Source organism: Melospiza georgiana, chromosome 6, assembly GCF_028018845.1.
Source record: "Melospiza georgiana isolate bMelGeo1 chromosome 6, bMelGeo1.pri, whole genome shotgun sequence".
Classification (NCBI taxonomy): domain Eukaryota; kingdom Metazoa; phylum Chordata; class Aves; order Passeriformes; family Passerellidae; genus Melospiza; species Melospiza georgiana.
In genome coordinates this window covers 48,431,328-48,457,869 of record NC_080435.1, presented here as the reverse complement: position 1 = coordinate 48,457,869, position 26,542 = coordinate 48,431,328, and the positions used below count along the sequence as shown (strand labels likewise).

Below are 26,542 nucleotides of genomic sequence, written 5' to 3'. Positions count from 1 at the left end.
AGGAGGGAAGTGCCATCACAGTGTGTCTGTGGTGAGGGGAGCCCTCCGAGCTGGGTGAGGAGGGAAGCGCCATCACGGTGTGTCTGTGGTGAGGGGAGCCCTCCGAGCTGGGTGAGGAGGGAAGCGCCATCACGGTATGTCTGTGGTGAGGGGAGCCCTCTGAGCCGGGGTGAGGACAGAAGTGCCATCACAGTGTGTCTGTGGTGAGGGGAGCCCTCTGTTCCCCCCCTTCTTTGCAGGACTGTCCAGGCCCTGCAGCGTGCTGACAACTGACACTGAAGCTGCCAAAACAAAGGAAGGAACCCACTGCAGTTTTATTTTTCCTTAGATAAATTTTTTATATAGAATATATTACAGTCAGAGTTCTCAGCTTTTAATCAAAAGATAACAAGTTATTGCAGTTTTTACCCAGTGAAACTACCGGTGAAAGAACTTTCTAGAAAGCTGTCCTGTCTTTTAAAAAAAAGAGGGAGAAAACCCCACCCAGACAGAAAATACACATGTAGGTCGCACTTCGCACCCACGGGCGCCCTGCCGGGCGTGTGGACATCGTGTGGAGAGGGCAGCGTGAGGTGAGGCAGCGGCGATGGGCACAACACTATGGCGAGGGAGGCAGGCCTGGGGCTAGCGGGGTCGGTTCCTAGGCACGGTGCTTCTGCTCGGTTTAACTGCTCTTAGATCGGGAAACGAACGCGCGGTGGGAGGCGGGAAGGAGGAGGGAGGAAGGTGGCGGCGCTGCTGTCGCGGGGGGCGCCGGGGCCCTCAGCCTCGCCTCAGCTCGTGCAGCTTGTGGGCGACGCGCTCCAGCTCCGCCTCGATGGCCGCCAGGCTCTCCAGCTCCTGGTCCTGCAACAAAAGCCCAGGACTGTCAGCGGCCACAGGCGGGCAGCCCTCGCCCTCAGAGCTGCAGAGAGCAAGCACAGCCTTGTCCTGCCCCATCCCTTCAGCCTGCATTTGTCTCTCTGGACACACCGGTGTGCACAGCACTGGTTACTTCTGCCCTAATGTTTAATCACTACTGCTAGCGATGCAGCTGCCATCCTTCCCCCGTCCCCTGCCGGGCAGGGCAGCCCCCAGCGGGGCTGTGCCCCCAGAACATGGGGTTGCTGCAAGGGAGCCAGGGCAGGCTCTGGCAAGCAGCACTGGGTGCCAGCGCTGGGTCAGTGCCGTCAGACCGGGATGGGCACGGCTGCCTGCCACCTTCGGGAACTGCAGCACGGGCCCTGCCCTCTCCCCACCCCGCCCTGGGTCTTGGCTTGCACCTCCACTAGCAGAAGATACTTTTCCCGGGAAAATTGTGACTGAGGAAGCCATCAGTTCAAAGGCTCAAGCTGCCCATTACTTGGTGTTTTTTCTATACCACTTCTTGTGTATCTATGCTGTCACCTGTATGCTTTATTTAGAGCAGGTACTCATGCCTGACTGCATGGCTTTGCCTGAGCTCAGATCGTATCCAGCTGGCCCTGCCCTGCTGCCAGGCCAGCCCCAGCCCAGCCTGTCCCTCACAGCTGTGGCCACCTGGGCTCTCTGCAGACCATGCACTCAGCATAGCAGCAGGCTCTGTGTGAGCAAACTTGGTGCTGTACCTTTTCCCATTGGAAGAGCCGAGGTGACAGTGCAGAGTGGGCAAAGCTCACTGTTGCCTTGAGCAGCTGCAAATCACAGGTTGACCCTGAGCCACTGCACTGCATATGGCTGGTGTGAGAAAAGTAAAGGAAGTATGGGAAAAGGGGGTTGTTTTCCCTTCCTGAGCAAGGAAAAAAAGTAACCCTGGAAAAAAGTCACTCTGCCCCTCCACTGAGCCCTTGGCTCAGCCCCTGGGAAAGCTCTGGCTACAGTAGGGTGCCAGCAGCTCAGGGTGCCTTCAAACACCCAGGGTACCCAAGCAGCTGTTCCATTTTGTTTCAAGTGAGTCAGGCAGCAGCTGGCTGAGCTCACCTTGCTGGAGAACTTGGGCTGCAACTGGAGCCCCCAGAAGGGGAGTAAAATAGGTTCTGAAATTCTCTACAGCACCCAGAGAGAGAGCTTGGTCACACCCAAACCATTGCCTATGTGCTCTGGCTTGTATCTGCCTGGTCCCACATGCTGAGCCCTGGAAAGTGCAGGGGGACAGCACTCCCAGCCACATCTGAACCCACACTGACCTCACTGGCCAAGCCACACAGCCCCATGGCCCAAAAATGAAGAGAGGGACAGCAGCCAGAGCTTGTGCCTTCCCTCACTGCTGCATGCCTAGCCTTCTTCACTGACTCCCAGAGGCCTTGATCTAGTTTAAAAAGCCAAACAAACAAAAAAGTCTTGCTGCAGCTGTAAACACAGCAGTTTTGCAGCCTCAGCAACCTCCTTTCCAATCCCCATTTGGAGACTGAGTGTGGCACCCTGCATCAAGGTGCACCCCAGAGCCACTGGCAGGGGCAGGTGGGGAGCAGCCTCCCTGGGGAGAGATGTGGGGTGTGAGCAGCAGTGTGGGAGGCAGATGGGACAGCCCACCCCACTGCACCCCTGCTTTGGGCTGAGACCTTTGGCTTTGCCTTGAACCAGTACAGCTGGAAATGCTCTCATTTTTGGCCAATGGTTTGGCACATAACTGAGGCAAGAGGGGTGTTTTGGAGGCAAGAGAGCCAACTGGCATCACTCACCCGCTGCCCCAGCCCATTCCCAGGCACCTGACCATGGCCTGTCCCAGGCTCACAAAGCACAAGCCATGCCTCACTGCCCAGTTCCCTGTATATCCCAAATCAGCTGTGCCTGGAGCTGGGCCTCAGCACAAAGGTGAACCCACCAGCAGTTCCTGCCTGCTGGAGATGTGCTATTACCTTACATCAATCAAGGTATCAGGGAAGGAGGTCTCTGACTCTGGAAGCCTGGCTCAGTTGTAGTTCTGTATCTGTCCACCATTTCCACTCCAATACCTCAGGTTTCTCACCACAGCTGCACCCCTGATTTACCTCTGTGGGAGATCTGACAATACTCACTCCATCCCCGAGACAGGGAAAGCATTCCTTTTAACTTGGAAGGGCTTTGGGACACAAGAACTACCCCTAGGCTCCAGTTATAGCCCTGGTCACCGTGTCTGGCCAGTGCAGAAGTGCTGTCACTGCAGACATGACTCTGGGGTTCAGGGAATGCTTTTGCACTAGTCATGAAAACAAGGACAAAAACCAAAGGCACAGCAGGTGCAAACTTCAATAATACCTGAGGCTGAATGGCTGGAAGTTCACTAAGCATCAACTTAATACCTCAGAGCACCACTGCTGGCTATGTTTATGCCAGTATACCATCCACATCTCCAAGAGTACTTTGGATAACTGGGTGGGATTTATTCCTAAGCCTGTGTACACCAACCTCTGTTCTCCTGTTAGCGCTGCCTTCCTCATCCTTCTTCTCTTCAGGCATGGGAGCAAGTGGAAAGCCTCCTTCACTGCTGTCTTCCTTCGAGTGATGCTTCCATGACCTTCTCACATCTTCCTCTGGGCTGCTGAAGGCATACTTGCGGGACCTAAATGTCTTTTTCATGGACCTGTCTGCATCTTCCTCACTGTCATTTTCCTCCATGCGCTTCTTTGCTGTCAGCTGCTTGGCCAGCTCATCCATTTTGTTCCACCTCTTGGTGTCTTCCCACTCCCTGGAGGACTCCTCCTCCATCTCATCACTTTTGGCATTCCTGGGCTGAAAGGTGTCCTCTTCTCCCTGCACCTCCTCATCCTCCAGGCGATGCCTTCCTCCTCTCAGTGCCCGGGGCTGCTCTTCCTCCTCCTCTTCCTCCTCCTCTTCAGAGCTCTGCACATCTTTCCCAAATCCCAGCTCATCATCGTTATCTGAAAGAGCATTAAACAAAGCAGTGAACACAACTGTTAACCTGCTCAAGGTCCACCTTTGAACTGAGCCTTCAGTGGTGATGCCAGGTTTCTTGACTTAGGCTGCTTTCCCAAGATTCTGGAAATACCCATTCTCACATTTCCATGTCAGTAATGGGGCATGAAAGCAGCAGTCAAAAGCCCTGTGGGAAGCTCAGGGCAGATGAATGAGTTGTCCCCAGGATCTATGAGAGCTGAGCAGTGAGGCAGCTGCAGGGCCTGTGTGCCAGATGTGTCAGATGTTTGTGGTGGGGTCTGGGTGGCTGCTGGCCGGTGTGTTTCTGTAAGCCCAGTAAGCACCTGCCCCAACTCTTGGCTTTGAAGCCTCTCACCCATGTGCCTCAGTGCCCTCAGCTCACCCCAGGAAGGTATGAGTGCAGTCTGGGATACGTACTGTCACCTCCCTGCATCTCCTCAGCCTCCTCATCCTCCTCAGCCAAATCGAGTGACCTCTCTGCTTCAGTAGGGTCCTCCTCTGCAGCTTCATCTCCATCATCCTCCCGCTCCACACGCTCCCCTGCTCCCTCCTTGCTGTGCTCCTGACCCTGCCTGGAGGGCTCTTCTCCCTCGTCCTCAAGCTCCAGGCTGTCCCTGGAGCCTCTGGGCTCCTCCTCTTCATCTCCTTGCTGCTGCTGCTCATCCTCACTGAAATTTTTGCCAATGTGGTTGTTCAAAACTTTGTTTTGATGGGTATCCTCTGTATCCCTGATGTCATTGCTCTCAGCTTCCTCCTGATCCTCTTTCTCATCAGGGTTGGTATCCCATGGCCTGGGTTCCCTCTCCTCCAGGCTTTTTTCCTCCTCTCTTGAGTCTTCATTTTGCTGGGGCTTCTGTGCTGCAAGCTCAGTCAGGGACCCTGTGGGCTGCTCCTCTTCAGGGTACTCCCCTGCAGCATCTGCAGAGGGGAAACAAGACACACCTCTGCTGAGAGCTCATTTTACAACCAGCAAAGGCCAAGCATTTCTCAGGGAGCTTCAGCCCTGCTCAGCAATCTGCTCAGCCAGCCCATGATCCTTTTGCAAGTCACTTCAGCATATGCTTGCATTCAAGCAAGGCAGCGTTCTCTCTGGTGCCTGTGCTCCTGGAGAGACTTGCAAGGCTGAAGTAAAACATATGCTGAAGTGTTTTGCTGCAGCACAGTCCTCATCACCATCTCTTCAGATGCCAGCCACGAATTCACCCTGCATGAAACCAGACTGCATGTAAAATTAAATTATTTAGGAGTGTAATATGGCACTTGCACAGCTCTCCCTGCTCTGAGTGCTGCACTCACATCACATCCTTATTTCTCCCAGCAGGCTGAGGAGGCAGCCAGCCCTGTTCACAGGGTGCTGGAGGGAGGAGGGGTGTCTCTGCTGCTGCAAAGGAACTACTCAGCAGGAGCTTAATGTGGGCTGAGTATTTGCTCTTGCTAAAGGGAGACTGGCCTCTTTTAACACTATTAGCCAAAGAAAACACTTTGCAAAAAAAATATGGGAGTTTAAAAGCTAGAGAGATTTGTCAAGGTAAGTGCAGCCCCAAGGAGGGCTGAGGAGTGTGCCAGGATGAAGTGACACAGAGAACTGGTCACATAAGGCTGGTGGCCATCTGTGACACTGTGCTGGTGTCACCAGGCTGTCAGTGGGCCTGGTTGGCCCATGTGCCACATTTTATCTTCACTTTGTCTTCCTTGACCTCCATGCTGCAAGAGCAAGAGTTTCAGGTGTGTCTTGGCAGTAGGGAGATGCAGTGCCACCATCCTACCTGTTGGATTTTGGTGGTGCTGGCTGCAGCAGCAGCCCCTGGGGGTGTCACTCCTCGTTGCTCTAAGTAGTTTCAGTGTCCTAGCAGTGCTGTGCTACTGTGGGCCAGCCATGTGCCCCAGAGCTGCTTGAGACCCTCTGTGGGCACCCAGCTGCTGCTGGATGAGGAGTCACATCACCCCACATTTGCATTGTATCTTCCTGACTAGGAAAAGGGAAGGGGCCAACCCCTCCTTTCTGCTAATCTGTCTGTAGTAAAGCCAGAGAAACACTGGCAAGGGGAAATCCTAGCTGAAGGTGATCTTTCCAAGGTACAGGTGTTTTGTGCAGATGTGTGCACTGTGTGTGTTTGAATTTTCCCTTCAGAGACTCATTACTTAATATCTTAGATGCTTGGAAACAAGGGTGACAGGCAAAAATCCAGATCACCCTTGCCTGTATCACTGACTCTTTCAGTGTGGGATTTCCATGGCTGTGACTTATTTTAAGTGTTATAAGTGAGTGAAAGTGTCAGCAGCAGGGTGGAAAAGTCAGTATCACTTTAGTAACTTGACCATCACCAGTTACTATAGCTCAGAGACTACGTGTTGTTTGAGCTGGTAAAGAAGAACAAAGCAAACACCAGGTTGCTTGTGTGTGTCAGCAGCAGCATCAAAGAAAAGAGAAGCAGATGGACATATCAAGGCTGTTTGGAAGAAGATCCTTGTTTACAGCCTGACCTGGATTTCCCACGGGTGGAGGCTGACACTGACCTCTCTGCTTGTTCTTGTTGTTCTGACTTTCAAGGACTTCGGAAAGTTCATCTTCAAAGCCGCTATTTTTCTTCTGCTGCTGAGTTCTCTCGTTGGCACCTGTGTCCAGTAACAAAAGGTAGGGAAAGGCAACAGTTTCTTCTGTGTTTCAGAAAGTAGAGTTAGGAAAACAGTTCTGTGCCCCTTATGTTTGCTGTGGGAAAAATCCACCTGCTAGCTGGGAGGAGTGAGGCTGGAGGGTATGTGAATCAACTGCAGTAACAAAATCACAATCAAAAACGTCATCTGCAGGAAAGAAAATGGTCTCTAAATAGAGATGCAGTGTTGCCCCTAAAACTAATATTGATGGAGGTCTAGGGAATAAGAGGTGCTGAACTGCAGCACACTGAGAGCAACGAAAGACTTCATCATCAGAGTATTGAAAGATAAAAATTGCCTTCTGCCAGATTCTGCCTATGCACCTCTGAGGTGAGCACTGAGAGCTCCTGTATCCTCCAGCCTGGTTGTGGGGGCCCCTCTCCCCTGTGTGCTGGGAGGAAGAAGCAGCATTCATTCCCACTGCAGGGGTAGTCTGGGCCTCCAAGGCCCCATACTTTAGCTCTGGGGTTATGGAGCCTGCTAGAAAAATACAATACCCTGGAGAGAGGTGTCTGAAGGCAGCATGAGCTGGAGCTTAGGCTGCAGCTGTCCTGGCAACCAGCAATGGAATCTGCAGGCAAAACAAGCCCTGTCTAAACCAGCTCATGCCCTGCTTCTGTGCCTTAATGCAAGAGCAAGAGCCAGTGCTGCCAGCCCAGTCCTCTGTAGCCCAGAACTCAATGGTGTGGGCTCTCCAGCCTGAGCAGAACCAGCTGCCCCAGCACAGAGGACACCAAAATTAACACCTTTGCTTTTCCCTTGGTCTACAAGACTGCTCCACCCCCAGTCTCTGTGATCTGTAGGTTGGATCTCACGTTACCCTGGGACTGAGTGGTGTGATGGGCTCAGGCAAGAGTGGAGCAGGGTGAATCTCCATGTAACAAGTCCCTTCTCATGGACTCTGTGCTGAGTGGCACAGCCTGTCTGTTTTCTGAGTGCTTCTCCTCAAATCCCTGGTGTGCCTGGGCAGCCATATCCCAGCATACTGAAGAAACCATGTCTTGTTTCTTCTGGATCAGCAGAGCATCCATGGAGTCCATCTGAAGTCACTGAGCATCTGGCCCCCCACCATTTGGGTAGTGACTAAAATATGGCTTTGGGAGCTGCATGAGACTCTTTCCCAACTCTGACTTCATGAATTTTTGCTCTCCCTGCAGCCTGGGGACAGCCCTGTTGCAGCCTCACCTGAACAGAGGGGTCTGGACTAGCTCTGAAGTAGCCTTGCCTGGGATCTGCATGTTGGCTCTGGGCAACTGAGTACCCAAGAATGTCCCTTTTTTCCCTCAACACTCCTTGGCACAGCTCCATGGTGCTGCTGTTGCTCCCACATTGACCAGTGCAATTAACCTGCACCTCTCAAAACCAAAGAAATTTGCATTTGAGTTAAGTAAGCCATCAAAAAATACCCATTAGCTCAAGAATATTTTCACTGGGGTCTTTAAGGTGCAAGTCTTACTGTTCAGTGAAGCTTCCCTGCTGCCACAACTGGGTTTAGTGCTAGACTCCAGCTGCACAGACAGTGGAAGTTTTCTTACCTTTCATTCTAGTTTGGGAGCTGGTGATTATTTGTTGAATTAGATTAGAATGTTTTCTTTTAGAGTTCTCCCACCTCAAAATGTCTTGAGACTACATCACCGCCAAGTTACACTGATAGCTATTGAAATTATCAGATACATATTGGAGTTATGATAAACAAAATTCCTGTCCTCACTGACACAATCTCACTGAAAATATTGGAATGACATTTCCTAGGGCATATTTATATGATCTCAAATTAATATAAAATAAAAAAACAAACACAAAACCAACCAAACAATAAAACTCTATAAGGGACTACAACATAAGAAAACAATATTCCCTATAGTTACATTCCCCAGAAAATATACTGGCACTGTACCTTGTGCAGCAATTTCCTGAAGTTCCTTCAGTAAGTTTTGGTGGCGAAGGATAGAAATAATTCGCTCATCTGCAACAGGGGAGACTTAGTACAGAAATAGTCAAAGCAAACCTCCCCCCAACCCCAGGAAATGAAACAGAACCCAAATGCCACTCCCTCTTCATTTGCTCTTTTCTTTCCCTTGGTCTGATTTGCTCTCACATCGAACCATGTGATTAAGACAACAGGAAGGTCCTATGAGAACCAGGCAGTTTGATGTCACTCCTGTGGCCACATGCCAGCATGAAGCATGGCCTGGGACAAGCAGTGGCTCCATCCCTGCTCCTGGGGCCCAGTACAGCCCAGTGGAAGAGGAAGGTGAACGTGTCAGGGAGCCCTTAACAGGGGTCCAGGGGCCAGGGCTCGGTTGGTCAGGGCAGGACCAGCCCTACTTGGCAGATTGGCTTTTGCTGATGCCCAGCACCAAGTCTGAGGCAGTACCTCCTCGCAGAGTCTCTAGGCATTCCTCGCTGATCGGCAGGGGGTTTGGCTTAGATAAAGTATCAGAGATGACCTCCACAATGCACTTCATCACCTAGAAAGAGACAAAAATACAAATTAAAGAACTGTTTTTTTTGTCTTTTGTTCCCACTTTTTACCAAGGCTAAAGTACAGCAGGTGATGGCACAGATCTTGCTTTTCTGGTCAAGCTGGAACTGAATGTTCAGTTCTTGTTTTCCCTAGCTCAGGAACAGAAGGTGCCTGCTGCAACTGAGAAGTGAGGAAATTACACGTGACAATGGAAAGAGCTTCTTCCACATGACACTCAATTTAGCTGAGGATTGCATGGCTTCAGACCACCCCAGAGTCTGAGCACATCTGGAGAGTAAAGGGCATCTGAATATATACACAGAAAATCCAAAATCATCCCATTTTAAGTCAATATATCTCAACCTCCATCTCATAAAAGGACTCAGTGGGAGGTTGTAGAGATCAAAAAGTGGTCATAGCTGTTCAATAGATGACCTTGAAATCTTAAAAGTTCTTCAAACCCTGGGAAAGACATCATAGTTAGATTGAAGCCAGGCATGGAAGGTGAGGTGAGGCGAGGCAAACTACTTTCAAACAGAGGTGAGAAATACTGCTCTCAGGCCCTAGAAAGGACAAGACACTTTGGAGAAGTGTTTGACCTTGTGCTGTGACTGTTCAAGCCATCTGTTATAGAGTGGAAGAGCTCTACATGATGACAGGTCATCTGAAAGCAAAGAAGCTCTGACACAGCTTCTCAGACAGGATGAGCTCTGGGCCCACCCTTTCCAGCAGCCTGTTTTGTTGGTGTAAAACCAGGAGTGTTATTTATGTAATTTGTCACCTGCACTGAGATTGCAGGCATCCTTGCCATGCCAAGACACACTGCTGGGAGCCCTAGTGTGCGGTCACATAGACCCAAATGATCACACAGGACAGAAACATTCACTACAGTCTGGTGCTGATGGCTAGGGTAGGAATCAGGCTGCTTAGTTCAAAAGGGTGATTTTTTATAATGCAGTCTAGAAAAAATGCAGGGTTCACAATTGCCTGTGGGAAAAAAGAGAGGCTAAATTGAAAAAAAGAATAAAAAAGAATACAAGTTAAGCCTTGGAGGCAAAAAATTCACTCACTGAACCTCTTTCTCCTGATGATTGCAGCAGGCAGCCCTGAGAGCCCTGACCTCCCTCACAGTGTACCATTCTCAGGAGAGCAGAGCGCTGTGGCTGCAGTAGAAATTAAACACAAGTCAGCAGTCCCCAGTCATCCACAGTGCTGTTCATTCAAGCAGTTGGATATATTCACTGGACAGCTGGAATGGGCAAATTCTCACCCTGTGTAAGGAGAGAATTCTGCTCTTGCAGATCACAGCCATAAAATGTTGAACTCTACACCTTACACAGTTTGAAGGAATTGCCTAATGGATTAAAAATGCTACAGGAAAGATTAAAAAAAAAAAAAGGCAAGGGGATTTCCCTGGTATAATTCTCCTATATCACAAGTGATCCATTAATACTGATTTTAGATGACTTTGAGTTACTCTGTCTTTAAATAGAAAAAACTCCAGAATCTGATATTTCCCTCTCATGTTTCTCAACCTCTGGACCCACTTATTATAGCAGTATTTGATGCAGCTTCAGAAGTTAAGACTTTCTCAGCATGACAAGTAAGACTCTGGTTCAATGAAATTTTCTATTCAAGCTTTTTTAAGACTTCTGAGCTGATCTAAGGTCTTTGTCTGAGCACAAAGAGACACATCACTCACCACAGAAATACATTCAGCTCTGTGGAGGAGCTTTGTAAGGTAATGAAATGAGCAGTGCAGTCATCCTACAACACTCTCCTTGTCCTTCTGTTAGAGGAGGTCTTGCAGAGTGAGACTTCACAAGGTCATGAAACAACAGCCTGCATCAGGAAATGGAGGAGATCCTTTCCAAATGAATGTAATTAATCCAGTGCGGAAACTCAGACTGGAATTTTGCCATAGCTATCATCTAACCATGAGCATGTAACTAGATCCTTAAGAGCAGCTCACAATGTCCCTTCAGAGAAATCTCCAAAGTGTTGTGCCCTTACAAGGACAGGCTTCTCCACATTTGAGCTCAGCTTTGTCCTTCTAAAATGTATGGTTGTAAGTGAGAAATAATATCCTTCAAGCACAAGAGCGGGCAAACACCAGAGACATTGTAAATGCTTTGGTCTTGTTCAGCTCCCTATGGAAAGCCCTTGGTGTAAGGAAAGTCTGATGAGCTGTCCAGGAAAGGCCTGCAGGTGCTGACTACCCATTAGACAGCCTTGAGCCACCCACAATGCTGGTGGCACAGAACAGGGTGTGTAGGAAGAGCTGCAGTGCTTGTTGCTGTATTCATGTGATGATATCCCTGCCCTAATCTGTTCCATGAGACCAGGAATTCCTTCCATGAAATGCTGTGTCTCAAAGGATGGTGAAGCCCTAATGGCTTCTTCCAATTGCAGAAAATCCAAAAGAAAGCTGATTTTGCTCTCTGTGTCAGTGTAATACCCAGGGAAGGGGGGCAGTCTTGGGAAAGTCCTTTCTTAGTGGAAGCATTTCCATGGAGTAGCACCAACGGCCACAAAAGTGCCCATTTTTAACACACAGAATATACTGGGGAATAGACCTCACAAGGAGGATCATATGATTAATGAGTTGTCCCATCAGATGCCCACTCTGGCATGGAAAGTTGAAGGGCTAAGTGCCTGTCCCACATCCTCTTCCTCAGCAGCACACAGCCTGAGGAAGGCACCCAGAGTCTCACAGCTCATGGCTCTGTCCCAGCAAGGGCTAAGCAGGCTAAAAGTCTTAACAAAGCAACTGCTCTGCAGCCCAGGCACGTCCCACAGGACACGGGGAGGTGTTGCTCATGGCACATGTCCTGCAGGTAACTGCAGTGGGGCCTGTGGCTGAGACTGGCATCAGTGTGCCCTCCTCTGCTGCTGCCTGGGAAAAAACATTGTGTGGCTAGAGGATTTCATAACACAAAATGGTTCAAGAAGTAAAAAGCAAAAATGCTGCAGTTTCCTTTGTGGACATGAATTTCCAAAAAAATTTTCATTTGGGCAGCTGAGAGATCAGCTCATACGAAAGACAGGGAAGGGGGTGGGTCAGGGAGTCGTGTCTGACACAGCTAAACACAGGCAAACCCCCCTGTCCAAGCATTTAGGAGCCAAAAGGGAGTGCACGTTTGTGAAGCGTGGCTATAAATGTTGGAGGGTGTGACACAGATATGTGCACACCAGCCTGTAAGGGAGGGCTGGAGAGGTCAGCCAAGTCCTGCACTGCTCATAGCCATCCAGACAGGCTGAGCAGGAGCTGAGGATGGATTAGCAAACTGAGAGTACCAGTTGCCTATTTTTCCAGAGCATGCATGTTTAAGTAGCACACAAACTCAGATGTATACACCTCCAAACACACACAGTTCCTGAATCACATCTCCCCCCACTCTCCCCTGAGTCACCTCCTGTTGGGAGCTTTGAAAAGCTGAAAGTAGGAGGACTAAGGAGAGTTTTACCCAGCCTCCATCTCCTCTCCAAACAGGCTTGCCTCATCCCCCTGTCACATCCTGAAGGACTTCCTTGCCTGTCCAGAAGTGGATGCACAAAGGCTAAATTCTGTTAGGAAGGGAGCAGAGATGGATCCTGCTTGGGGGATCTCATGCAAATTCCTGGCACTTTCTACAGGGTATTTCAGAGGGAGTGGCCCAAACCAAACCACCTAGGTGGAGGTAAAACATCACATCCTTTCTCTTGATTTGACCCACTACAGGCTCAGCCTTACCTTAGTGTCGCCTTTATTCATGTCATTTGTCACAGGAAGGGAGACAGCTGTAAGGTAAGGGGAGGGGGGAAAAAAGGAGAACTTGTTATTCATCTCATCTGGAAGACAAGCAGAGAAACATTATTCTGCTAAAATGCGAGTGGAGAAAAGGGGCAACTCTCTCTGATGGAAGTGGTCCCTGGGTGCAGCAGCTGGATGTGTGCACTGTGCCGGGAAGGGAAGGGAAGGGAAGGGAAGGGAAGGGAAGGGAAGGGAAGGGAAGGGAAGGGAAGGGAAGGGAAGGGAAGGGAAGGGAAGGGAAGGGAAGGGAAGGGAAGGGAAGGGAAGGGAAGGTGCCTAGGCTGGCAGGCCTGCGGCGCTCGCCGTGACCTTGCGGCGGCCGCTGTCCGCGGTGCTGAGGGGCCGGCCCGGCCCTGTCCGCGGTGCTGGCGGCGCGGGCGGAGCGGGGCCGGCGGGCAGCGCTGCCGGGGGCCCGGGGGGACACGGACCCGTCCCAGCCCCACTTACCCGGCACGGCCAGGAGCAGCACGGCGAGCAGTTCTGGCCGGCTCATGGTGCTGGCGGGATGGAGGCAGGGAGAAAGGGGCAGAAGACGAGACTGCCGTGGCGTGGGGGCTCCAGGCGAGGTGCCGGGGGGAGAGCAGCACGGAGCGTGTGTATCTACGCCAGTGCCCTGGCTGAAGATCCCAGATGGGGCACTGCAGCAAGCGGCTCATTTATATATCCCAGCCCTCGGAAATGGCGTCAGGAGGAAGCCACCTCCTCCTCTGCCCCCTCCCCTCGCACACAGGCTTCCCATCAGCCTCCATCGCTCCCCGACCTCCCTGGCTGCCCGTGCAAGGGTGTCCGGCCCTGGTTGCTCCATCTGCTCCCATTGCAGGCGCAGGAAGGCTGGCAGGTGTTTCCAGGACACTGCTTTTCCAGCACCTCACCAGACACTGGCAATCTGCAGCACCTCTGCACATGTGCCCTCTCTCTATGTACCTGGAGCCAAACGTGAGGCGCCTCATGTGTCCCGGCCAGCACTGCAATCTGTAGATGGTTTTGCCCTCTCAGGACCCCCTTGTCTTTCCCTGATCGTGGAAGTTTAGAACAGGTGCTGAAACTTTTAGATGTCTTTTAAAGACCACCACTCCAGGGAACCATGAAAAGGGCTTGCTAATGGACATGGTGTAAGTCCCAGCAGTTCTATGAAAAGTTTGTTAGTAGGATATTATCTGGGGTAATATCAAAGGCCAGTGCATCTGCTGTCCACCAGTGACTCTACATGCAAAATTTTAATAGGTTGCTACCCGTTCTTCAATGCTTTATAACACTCTTTAGTTATACCCTACACTCTAAAGTTGAAGTAACCAAGATTACCTGGCTGCCAGTTTGCATTGACAAGGGGAGAAAGGAAACAACAAATTGTGTAATTCTCTTAGTCACAAGGGTTTCCATGCTTTTGAAAAAAATGGCTGTCTATTCTTTGGGTGGAGCATCTGTCAGGTCAGCCAGCTGGATTCTTTGTTTAAAGTGACTCCAATGCTTCTTTTGGACAATGCTTCTTCAGGAATAGCAGCTCTGCTACTCCATTCAATCCCTCAAGCAATTTCAGAGGTCACAAAATTCAGGGACTTGGACCAGACAACAAAATTCAGAAAAATGCACCATCTTTCTTCCCCACTCTGCCTCACTCTGCTCACCGGGGAGTCCTGCACCCAATGAATTAGGGAGAATCTAATTCATCACTTGTCATCTGGTCTAAGATGACAGCAACTTTTCTATGAGATCAGGCAGTACAGACTGCACCATTGTTTTCCCTTTCTCTTTCCAGGTGCACATGGAAATGTATTCCCAAATGTCCTCTTCTATCTATGTGATCTAAATGCACACTTCAAAAGACACATTTGGATTGTAAAAGGCCATTCATACAAAATCAGAGCTCCTCTTATCTGTTGCGCTTTCTAGTTAAATGCAGAGAAAATATGGAAATAAATTGGTCTTCTGAACAGTGCTTTGGGGATGGCAGTGATGGATGGTTAAATGTTCATAAGTCTATGAAATGAACACCCATGACAGTTCTTGTTCCATGGGGAACCTCCAGGAATAAGAGATATCCTTTCTTTTTTGTTGTTGTGTTGTTTAGTTTTGGGGTTTCTTTTTTCATTTTTTCTTTTTTTTTCCAGGATGTGTGTGTTGTTGAATTATTTACTGGGGTGGAGGGATGGGGACCTTTTCCTCATTCAGGATACACCAGAGCACAGAAGCCTCTGAGTCTGAAAAACTAAGCATTATTAAGCTTGTAAATTCCTATGTATTCTTAAGTGAGATTGATTTGCTTATCAGGCTCTGTTTTCCTAGTCAATATTTACTTGTCCTTACGTATAAATGCTGATCTTATTGGGGCAATAAATATCTCAGTTCTAATCCAGTTTCTTACATGAAGTCATTTTCATCTCTGGGGACTCTTTTTGAGACATTTAATAAGATATGTGGTGCCCATAACTACTTTTTTTTTCTTCTCTTTCTCAAGGTGAGATCTTGCATCCATTAAATTCATTGCAAAGGAGAAGCTAAGTGCTTTCCAGGTATGGCATGCATACTTCCACTGTAATAGAACATGATGGATGATTAATTTTTCCATTTCTTGCCCCAAGAAAAACGGATATGAAACTGTTAATCTAGCAATCAGTACCTCTGCTCTTGGAATTTGTCTCATTAGGCACAGCTATATTAGGAACTGTCACAGTAAAGCATGCCAGGGAAAGATTTATGTCAAAAGAGCAAACGTGATCAAATAAAAAAGTGAAAGGTATTCTGCCACTCAGAGAAAGGCAATGCCTGGAGCAGACTACAAGGAAAGAGCAGGTTTGTGAGTCTCTACAGTAGTTTGTGTTTTAGTATCTAGAAAACAGGAGTAGATCTTCAATGGGTGGCAAAGAAGTGAAGATGGATATTTGTGACTACCTTCAGCCTTATAAAAAAAGCTGTTGATGTCTACAGAGAACAATTCCATTTTTCCTAACAGCTGCACAATTTCTGGTGCATGAAGTGCAGTTGGGACTGTGGAGAGCCATAGACCTGTCTGCAGTTACCAACATAACATGTGCAGATGGACAAAGAGATATTTGCCTTCCCAGCCTGAAAGTGATTTGAGAAGATGGCAATGTCCTGATGGACGGAGGCAGCCACCCAGGACTGTTGCATTATCCATGCTCTGAGCTGAGGGAACAGGAGGGTCAGCTTAAAAGCCATATTGATATATGATCTTTCTATGCATGAGGTCATTTGATTGAGAGATTATGTGGCTTAAGTGCTATTCTCAAGAATAAAATATTTTTTAGTTTATTTCAGAATTCAGGAAATTAATCCAAAGGATTAATGAGTTACTCTAAAAGCTTTGTTGTCTAATTTGTTTGCTGAAACCGGGTTGAGAATTCGCTCCTCTTCTGTGCTTGGAAACACTGACACTGCATTTCAAACAGCTGTGATTTTACAGATCCAGATACTGAGGATACTGAGGCACATAAAGAGGGAAAGTGTCATTTTCATGAAGATATCGAAAAGGTTTGAAGCCAAGGCACAGCTAATACCACATCCTAACCAAAAAGACACAAAGCAAAAAATAGGCAACAATTACCTTCTTGTATATAAAATCAATTGATAACTGCTTGACTGAAAAACTTGAATGTAAGCTCATTGCAAAATTGCTAACAAAGTCTATTAAAACCTCCACATCACACCTTTTCTCCATTCCCACCTTAGTCAGTCACACTCAGCTCTCAGTTCCCTCATACAAGCCTTGCTTGTCTGCCTGTAAATAGAAATAAGCTTCAAAGCTCAGATTGCTGCTGTGTATACTCATCTGGCTGCTCAAAGGCTCTCTTCTTTTTCAGGTCAGAGGCAAAATGATGTTGACTTGCTTTGATTTTCTTAGTCTAGACTATCCTTGCACCAACCTGAAATTAATTTATTTTCCTGTTGAAAGGTTTACTTACACCCCATAAAAAAAGCCCATCATTGTGCCAAACCTGACAGTAGCTCGCTCTGCCTATCCATTTTTATCCTTGCCTGGCATGCACAGCTCTCACAGCAAATGGAATGTGTTCCCTGCTGGAAGAAGAGACTTCTCTGTAGTGATCACAGAATACCATCTGGACACCCTTACAAATAGCTTGGATCTCAATATAATTGTTCTAAATGTTATTCAAACACCAACCTGGAAAATGTCATGTCCTTCCAATCCTATGGTCAGTTTACCTGGCAGTTCCAGAAAACTTTCACTGACTCCTGTGAGCCCTACTGAATCTGCAAAAAGATGTGGAGACAGAGGTTCTTCCTGGACAGGGATCTCAAACAGCCTGTTCTGGAAATCACTGATTGTTCCTTTGGCTGTGGTTTTATTTGACTTGTGACAGCAAAGTTTGTCTGATGCTGATATACATATTCAGTTAAGATAAAACAATTCTGCAAGTTCTAGACTGGCCTTAAACAAAATCATGGGAACATAACTGATATTGTTTACTTAGCTCTGAAGCTAGAGACAGGCAGTGCTGTTTACTGACCTGCAGACACTAACAGGGTTCATGAGTTAAAGGGAAAAAAATTAGTGACAGGAGTGACTGAGGTGTGTGGAGCAGCACTCCTGTTCTGGGGGTCCATAAGCCCATCAGAGAGCCTGTGCTGTGCCAGCAGCTCACAGCCAACAGATGGATCCTCAGCTGGCATCATCAGCCCAGATTCTGAACATTGACTGACTGCCTGGTGTATTTTGTAGAGATCACTTTTATTCCTCTTTCTTTCTGTACCCAATCTGTCTGTCCCTTCCAGGCCAGTTGCTCAGTGAAAACCAAGTGAGCCACAGGGGTATGTGGGCCTCCTGGGCTGGGCTGCCCACAAGGCCAGAGCCCAAATGCTGTGAGCATGAGCATGGTAAGGGGCTTTTTTGAGATATAAGTTAGGTGCACTTGTGCTAACTTTTCCAGTTAATGGAGATGAAATGGTAATCCCTAATTAAAAAGCAATTGTAATTAGAACCTTCCCACCCCTTTTTCCCCCCACAATGGCAAGGTTTAGAATCATGAAACACATCAACAATTTCCATTCTGGATGCTTGCTTTGATCTCCCTTTGCTCACATGGGAAGCAATGCACTTAAAGAGATGAAAAGACAACTGAGCACAGAGCCTGCTTCCCTGCCACTCTTGCAGAAGGATGAAGGAAGGGTGTGAGGATTCATGCATGTACTGCTGACATATCTCTGTCCCAAAAGCCAGACCTAAGGACTTTTGGGGCACTACTGTCCGCACAAGATTATTGTTCTTCAAACAGTGACAACAGCACATCCCTGGAGCCACCTACCTGGAGATATGGAGCACAGGGACACAACACTTGCTATTTTGGGTTGGAGTAGGGACCTGGAGACCCAGAGGCAGAGACAAGGGCTAGGGTGGGACTAGCTCCTCTTCCTGCCTGTGTGCCAGGCTGAATCCCAGCTTCCAAGCCTCCCAAAAACTGGGCACTGGCCCTGATATTTATTTTCCAGTGCTACACAATGTTCTAGTGTTAATTAAAAGTAGCTAGTTTGATTGTCCCTCTGAGAGTCTCTTCTCAGATTTGGTACCTCCCTCAGCTTTATGGCATTAAATGCCACAGCTTGCTTAAACACAGCAAAAAATATCTCATCTGTTATTTTTAAATTACTTCTGTTCTAAACCTGGGAAAGACAAAACCTCTTTTTCTTCCCTAATTCAGTGAGGCTTTCATGATATTTACATTTCTCTCTTACTCATGTCCTTTCCAAGAGAAACAATCTCAGTCGTCTGGTTCTCATGAGGCCCCTTTAAGCCTGGCTACTAGCCAGTGAGTCCCACAGGTTAATTACCTACAGCATATAATTACCTATAACATAATGCAGAGAGATCCTGGGGTATCCTGCTCTCACTAGAGCACTGTCAGTAGGATATTTTTACTCTTCACTCAGTGACCCAGAAACTTTCTGGGGATACCTGAAAAAGCTTGGTTTTCACTTTGAGATTGGCCATACACAGATGTCTCAGGAATCAGTATCCTTGAAGATCTATTATTCCCTCACATAAAAGACATGGAGAGGACAGGGAGGATTTCTGGAGAGTTTAAACATGCTCCAGCAGCAAGTCAGTAGTGAAGAGGAAATGACTCAATCTGGATAAGGCAAAGAAAAAAATTCCTACCCTGTTGGTCTCATCTGGCACCTCGGTCCCTTCCCTCCATCCCCTCAGCCTGGTTTGGGTCAGGCTGTTCTCTGCACAGCCTGAGCAGAGCTTTGGGCAGCCTGTGCAGTGCAGATGGCTCCTGCCTCAGATATTCTGTTGGTAAGGCAGTTTTTGAACATCAAATTGCATGTTAATGCTAGTTAATGAATGTTCTCTTTACAGGCACAGCAAGCCTTTTTCTTCTATACTAAGCAAGGAACAGGAGGAGGTAGCCTTTCAGGTATTAAATTGCTTGAGAGCATCAGCACAGAGCAGCTTGAGGAACAGCCACAGAATCTTAAATTACTATTACTGGGCTTTTTTTCAGCCTGCAGGAGCTCAGGTTTCTTACCTGACCAATGCTTTTTCTTCACAGGAGAGTAGGGTTTGCTGTGCCTGTCCTTGGGGAGCAGCCCAATTACTTTCTGTAGGGCAAGAGGACAGCAGCATGAGGCACCTTCAAATGCATCAAAGTCTCTGCTGAACCCACCTCATTCATGTGCTCTGCAGACAAAATAGTCCAGACAGATTTCTCCACATTGCAGGATGAGCCCAAAGAAAATCTGGGAGATCCTGAAGAAGTCCTGCAGCTCCCAGTTTGCTCTGTTTGGAGGAAAGGCTTTGGACCACTGACCACCCCTGACCTTGCAGAGATCTCCTCTGTTTGTACTCAGCTGAGCTCAGACTCAGTCTCTGCTACTAAGTGCCTGGGAGAATGTGTCAGGACAAACCACACTTTCTACTTTTTTGGGGATTAAAAAAACCCAAACCAATAGGGAAAATATCCAGACCATGCTTCGCTTTCTGGGTTTTTTTCAGAGTTTTACTAAAACATGATCTGCTGGCTCTCAACACCTTTTTGTTTGATGGAAGCAGCTAGATAGCCAGAAACATGGTGAAATCCCTGTGAAATCCATGTCTTCCATGCCATGTAGGAGGCAACTGTTGTCATGTGTAATCCAGAAAGAGCAGAAGAAGGAGGGTTTCCCCCAGGCAGAGAAAATAAATGGCTACTGTGCTCACTTTGTGTTTAAAACTGCATTGAGTACATGACTTTCTGTACTGAGGGGAACGTTGCAGCTGCTTGGCTGATTCCCACAGTGAGAAACTGGAAATGTAAGGAGAAAATGTGCTATTTGCATCTCTAACTAAATTGCTCATTGAGAGCCTGAACCCAAACATAGATCAATAGAAAGATTTTTATCCTTTCCAGTGGGTTTTGGGTTCCATTCTAGACCTAGCTTCCTTCCCTGAGCTTGGGATGCATTCCCCAGAGGCAAGGATATAATTTAAGTGTATTTAGGCAAGGAGTAAAGGTAATAGTGAGGATAACACCTGTAAGAAGGAGGAACACCTGCTCAGAATATTTTAAAGAAAAAAAAAAAAAAAAAAAAGGAAAAAGACATCAGTCAATGTTGTTCATCAGCAAAAGTAAAAACAGGAAGTAAATTTGAATTCTGTATCTTCAGAGGGACAATCTGTGCCCTGCTCCTGCTGGCCACACCATTGCTGACACAGGCCAGGATGCCATTGGCCTTCTTGGATGCCAGGGCACAGCTGGCTCATGCTCAGGCAGATGCCAAATGGCACCCCCAGGTCCTTTTCCACCAGGCAGCTTTGCAGCCCCTCTGTCCCAGCCTGGGGCACTGTGGGGTTGTTGTGACCCCAGTGCAGGAGTGACTCTCCTGTTTCCTGTCCTGGCTCTGCATCACCTCTGTCCTTAGCAGCTTAAGTGCAGCCTTAACTTGACTTGTCCAGGGACAGGGGGAGCCATGCTCTTGGTGCTCTTCTCAGCTTCTAGCAGAGGTGACCTCTTAAGGCAAGTGGCCCTCCCTGCAAGGATGTGTGATTTCCTTGGCTTCCAGACACCACCTGCTCCTTTTTAAATTCATTTACTTGGTGCCAAGCCATGCAGGTGTTCCCCATGCTTTTAGGGGTTCATGAGTGTGGTTCTCACTTGCTTTGAATTTGTTGTAAAATGTGGAGAAACAGCTGCGAGCCTATCAATGAAATAAGTGCCCTAAATAATTTCTGTTGAAACTCTCTGCAGGATCAGTGGAGACAGCAATGCAGCGCCCTCCTTGGAAGTTGAGTAGCAGGATATTTTTCATGGGTTTTGATGATTATACAAATTGTTAGCATCTACTTTGATTGTGGTTTAATAAATGAAAACAGAAATTAAATGGCATTTTTTTAAAAAAAAATTTTTTCTAATATAAGGATGAATTTTTCAGACCCTTTGAACTGAAACAGTTCTGGTTCACTGAAATATTTTGCAGAAACACTTCCATATTTTGATCAGCCCTAATTATTACTGTGCTGAAGCCCATCTCTACCACCGTCAACTGGTATGTTTATAGCCATCTGGATCACGGGCTACTCATTTTTAAAAAATTATTATTGCATCTATTGGTGCTTTATTAACCCTTTATAAAGAGCAGGTACACATTGTACAATAGCCACAAAGAGAACTTGGAGTTCACATGTGACCTTTTGTTCACATTCCTGGATATCCCAATCACTTTATTTTATTTTATTTTATTTTATTTTATTTTATTTTATTTTATTTTATTTTATTTTATTTTATTTTATTTTATGTAATTGCTTCAAAACATCAACCATCTGGAGTTTATTCCTTCACTTAGGCTAAGGAATGAATTTTTCTTATTCTGAGAGCAGCTTCATTAATTGGAGGAGGTGGGTGAGCAGAAGGGCCTATTGGAAATCTACACTGTGAATCCAAGCACAGAACTCCCTCCTGTGCTGCACCAGAGGTGCTCTCAGGAAAAGCAGCAGCCCCAGCTGCCCCTGCAGAGGGCCTCAAGAACAGCACAATTACAGGAGCTGCTTGTGTTCTGTGGTTAAAGAAGGCTCCCCAGAGACAAAGTATTGCTGTTTGATTGGAAGGTACTCAGTTGTCTAATGAAGCTGTTATCCTCTATTTAGCCAGAGATGAGAAAATGAAATTTTTATGTATCGCTCCTATGAAAAATACAAAACAAAACAACAAACTAATTAAAGAAGTCAGACCCTCAGGGGTAAAACAAAACCACCACAAAGCAAGGAAATGATGGCAGTGAGTAAAACTGAGCTGGAGACTTGGCTCATCTATTTCAGCTGCTGCTGTGTTTACCCGGCTCAGAGGCAGACACCCACCCTGTGCCCCACACACCAAGAGAAGGTGCTTCCCATTTTTGAGGGATATTGATATTTTCATTTTCATCTTTCATATTAGAGGTATCTCTTTAGCACCAGAACTGACCTTGGGATATGTTGACCAGTACTGCAGAGATCAGCAGGTGAATAATGAGAAGCTTACTGTCATATTTAATCACCTTTTTTGTTAAACCATAACCCTCACACACACTCTTGATTTCAGTGGGATTCACATGGACTTTGGAGTGATGCAGGGACAGGCTCTTTGCTTCAGCAGGAGCCATGGGCTTTTGTTTGATATCCTTATTTGAAATCCTTAGATACATAGATGGTGCTTCTGCCATGTGTCTATGAAGACACAGAGCTCCTCCATTTTAGTGGGGTGACCTTGACCATGGTGTTTCTGTTCCTACCAATGACCTGGGTGACACTGCTGTTTTTCTTTATGGATTAATTTGAAACTTTTCTTTAGATTATTAGAGCTGAGTGATGACTTTATACTCATGGGAAAGTTCATTTTGCAGTCACTGAATGCTTGCAGCCAATGGTCCCTGCTACAGCTTAAAGAACTTCCCAAGACAGACATTCATCCAGCAGCAAAGTCTCCCTTTTACTGGCAAGGACTGAGTTTTATGAAGCATTTTTTTACCCCCCCAATATCAATCACGCTGGCATTGTCTTAATTTTAGTCCTCTAATATACAATCATATTTTACTTTTGAACAAGAAATGAGTGGGCACATAGTTTTATAGGAGAGGTCTATTGAAGTGCCATAGGAGGGACAGGCTGGAGGTTATGCTCAGCACAGTGGGAAGTTGTGTGATACCCAGGGATCATGCTGGTCAGGGACTATGTCATACACACACACTGAGATGCTGCAAAAGACCATTCAAACTTCTCTGTTTCTTTCACAATGCCTATTATCTATGTTGTCTTTTCTTTTCTCCTCTCCAGAATATCCTGCCTGATATTTTATTTGCTTTCCCCCTTCCTATCCATCCAATTTTCTTTAAAACAGCCCTGTTTTGGTTTTTTTTTTATTTTAATTCGAAAGAGCTCAATTTCATCCTGCACTTTCCCTGAACACTATGTCCATACATCATCCTAACCAACACCAGACAATTTTGGTGTGCTTTAAAGTGCAGCTCAGGATGTTGTGCTTTGCAGGCTTGCCTGCCATAGGTGTTGTCTCTAACCTACAGAATGGTGGGTACCAAGACCCAGTATAGCTCATCCAAGCCTTCCTTGGAGGTGTGTGGTGAAAAGGGGAACCTGGGTCAGGGCATTTGAGCTGCACATTTATCACCCTCTCCAGGAAATTCCACTGTCAGTCTGCCATCCCTTCTGCTGAACATCCATGTGGCTTTTCTGTTGTACTTTGGCTAAAAAAAAAAGAGATGTTTCAAAAGCAGTCTCAGCACAGATCTTAATTTTCTGCTTAGAATTTCATTCCCTCTTGTCTTCCTGTTAGGCTGCACCAAGGCCAGATTTCCTTCTGCAAGCACAGAACACAGAGCTTCCTAGTGCCAGCCCTTATCCTTCATGAGGATTTCACACTGGAAATTTTATCACAACATCCCAGACATTCTCCATCTCCAGCACTGTGCATGAGGCATAACTTATTTTATGGAATGAGATCTTTATTCTCCTCTGGTTATGCTGCTTGAGCTGCAGATGGTAAAGACACCTAGAAATCAGTCTCTTAACCTAATTCTATGGTCTTCGAAACAGCTGCCAGAAAGACCTGAGCAGTAGTGTTCCCCAAGAAAAATATTCTCCCTTCCTAGTGATAGTAGAGAGAAAGACCTGCTTGACTCAGCTCCCTGCTTTCAGAAAATTGCCTTTTATTTTCTAGCAAATCACACAGCTCATTTTTCCTTTCCAGCAGTCACCCAGACTTTGCCACTCCCACAGTTACTGCCAGCAGCCTGCTCAGGTGGCAGCACCTGGCAGCAAATAGGTGTGAAGGAGTCAGGAAACTCACTGCATAGTTTGGCTCAAACCAGCACTAACAAAGGTAGCAATGAGTTAGGTAATGGGCCTGAGGAACTGGAGAAAATGTTTCAGCCTGTGAAAAAAGCCTGACAACCTGGTTTTTATGCTCAGCTTTGCTATTCCCTTCCCACATGACCACTGGAATACATTTAATAATCCAGTGCCTCAGTTTGCACTTTGGACAAAATCCTCTTTGTAGAGGCACCTAGGAAATAAAGACCCAAGAAAGCATCCATCATTCATTTTCTGGTTTTTTCCATTTTAAATTGGATTCTTATCCTGTCTTTTTGGTCAAGAGATGAAGTGAACACATAAAGAGTTTTAGTTGCAATTTTGATACACCAAATATTTCAGCGAGATGTCTCTTCAGTCCTGCAGGCTTGCCTCAACAGCTTTTTGAACTAAGAGGAGTTTTTCCTGTTTGCAGTCAGCAGGATCCAGCTCCCATGGAGGAGAAAGAAGAAACCTAAACTTTTAACTAGCTGAACATTATCTCTTGCTGCTTCTTGTGCAGCTTGGATAATCTGACTACGGACTCTGCATTCCAGCAAGCGCCTCAATCACATTTCCAGGACTCATGAAGCAGAAAACCTGCACGTCCCTGGCAGGACTCCACGGCTGCAGTGAGTAAGCACAGCACCCCTGAGGTGGAGGGAACTTCACCAGTGGGCTGCAGGTGAGGATTCACCCCTCTGGATCTGAGACCTGAGGACAGAGTTGTCTGGGAGGGAGGGCAGAGCACTTTGATACGTATCATCTCTGACACTGCAGCCAGCCATCTGTTCCGAGTTTATTAAAAGTGATGTACTCTGCTGGGAGGATCAGGAAGCATCTGCTGGTGCATTTACATTCAAATCCCCACAGCAATCCCATCCGCCCTCCTTTTTTAATTAACCAAACCCACTTTTTGGTGAAGGGACACAGATAAACACTTCCTCTGTAAATGGGAGCACATACTATGCTAATACCATTTAATAGCTAATACACAGAAAAACAATTAAGTGCAAGTAGCAGCATCTCTCTCAGGATTTAAGAAAGCTGTTCTGACAGAGATCATTCCTGTTTAAAGGATCACCATCTAAACCTGGCTTATGCAGCAGTGCAGTTTTGCTGCTGCAGAATTGCTAATCAGCTGCTTGGTACAAGAGCGATGAACTGAAGCACACACTCCTTGTGACCCCATATGCAAGGGCTGCAGTGTCCTGAAGCCCCCCCAGCAGAGTAATGACCCAGGGAGTTTGGAGGCAGGTGTAAATCCTGTCTGGGTGAAGGGACAGCAGTGGGATGCTCTCCCCACCTGGTAGCACTGGCATTGGCACAGCTTCTTTGAAAAGGTGAAGAGCTGCAGTTGTTTCCCATCACAACCAGATTCTGAGAAGGGTGAGGAGGAAAAGGAGATGGCAAGGCTGCTGGTGTCTCTGTTAACCCTGCTTGGCATTGGGAGCCCGTGGTGCCACTCCTGCAGGTGCTGCTGCCTGCACTGCTCACCCCTATGGTACCATTAAAGGCACAGTGCTGCCTGGGGTTGGCTCTCTGGGCTCCCCCATGGGTTCAAAGCTGGCTGCAGTGGCAGGCTTGGCCTCCTAGGGTGCCACTGGCCAGGGTACAATGGGATTTACTCAAGGGTTGGAGTCCCAGCAGCAGTTCACATTTAGCTCTTGGTACAAAACCTCTCCTAGAAGTGGCAGGACCTCAGCATCCTTCTGCTGAGAGGGGCAGCTCCTGTGTGTGGGGAAAGGTGTCTGAATAAAAGGCAGTGGGAGCTGTTGGCAGAGATTTCCATGAGAGAAGACCACAGTAGTCTCCAAACCAGGATGGTTGGTGAGTCTCTAGGGACTGTCAGCATCTCCTTCCAAACAGACAGAAGGAAGAAGTAGAACATTTGTCCCTTGTAAATCCTGGTCTATGCTCAGGGATCATACCTGACTTACACATGGAGTGGTGGGAAGGTTCTTCCAAAGTCTGAGACTCTGGGGGCACATAATGCCTCTGTAACCAGCCCTCCAAGTGAGTGAGGGGGTTTTACTGTGCAGAGGGAGGGATTGACCTTCCCTACAAAAGGGATCAATATTGTCAATGGCAGCAACAAAGGCACTGAAAAAGTGGGGACACTCAATGTTGAGATGCCTTGGGGCTGTGGGTTTGAATTAGTGCTCATGATAGAATCTCCTCTATCACTTATATGGAGCATAAGGGGCAGAGGGGATTTCTGTGTGCTTGGAAACTATGTCAGTGTCTCTCTGTGCAGCTAGTATTAATAGACAGCTGATACAATAGAAGTATTCTACTTCTTGGCATGCCATTCCTTGTCTTCTTACTTTGGATATATCCTCAAGGCCTTTTCTAAACACAACTAGTTATTTTCTGAATCCTTTCTTACAGTTACAACCAGTAACACTGGCTGAAACATCTAGAAAATTGAAAGTGCAGTTGATCCTACCCTTCCCCAGATACATCATTTCTGGTAGGCAGGGCTTTTGTCATGAAA

At 47.2% G+C, this 26,542-nt stretch overlaps 1 protein-coding gene across 1 annotated transcript; it reads right to left on the bottom strand.

The window, feature by feature from the left end:
* Window positions 1-295: 295 nt before the first annotated feature.
* Window positions 296-13,408, bottom strand: CHGA (chromogranin A). Its single transcript, XM_058026973.1, has 8 exons — window positions 13,197-13,408; window positions 12,690-12,736; window positions 8,867-8,960; window positions 8,387-8,455; window positions 6,352-6,450; window positions 4,252-4,752; window positions 3,346-3,818; window positions 296-846 (listed from the first exon to the last, which is right to left on the bottom strand). Exons 1-8 carry the CDS (start codon window positions 13,240-13,242, stop codon window positions 763-765), a joined length of 1,413 nt encoding a protein of 470 aa, XP_057882956.1. The 5' UTR covers window positions 13,243-13,408; the 3' UTR covers window positions 296-762.
* Window positions 13,409-26,542: the final 13,134 nt, after the last annotated feature.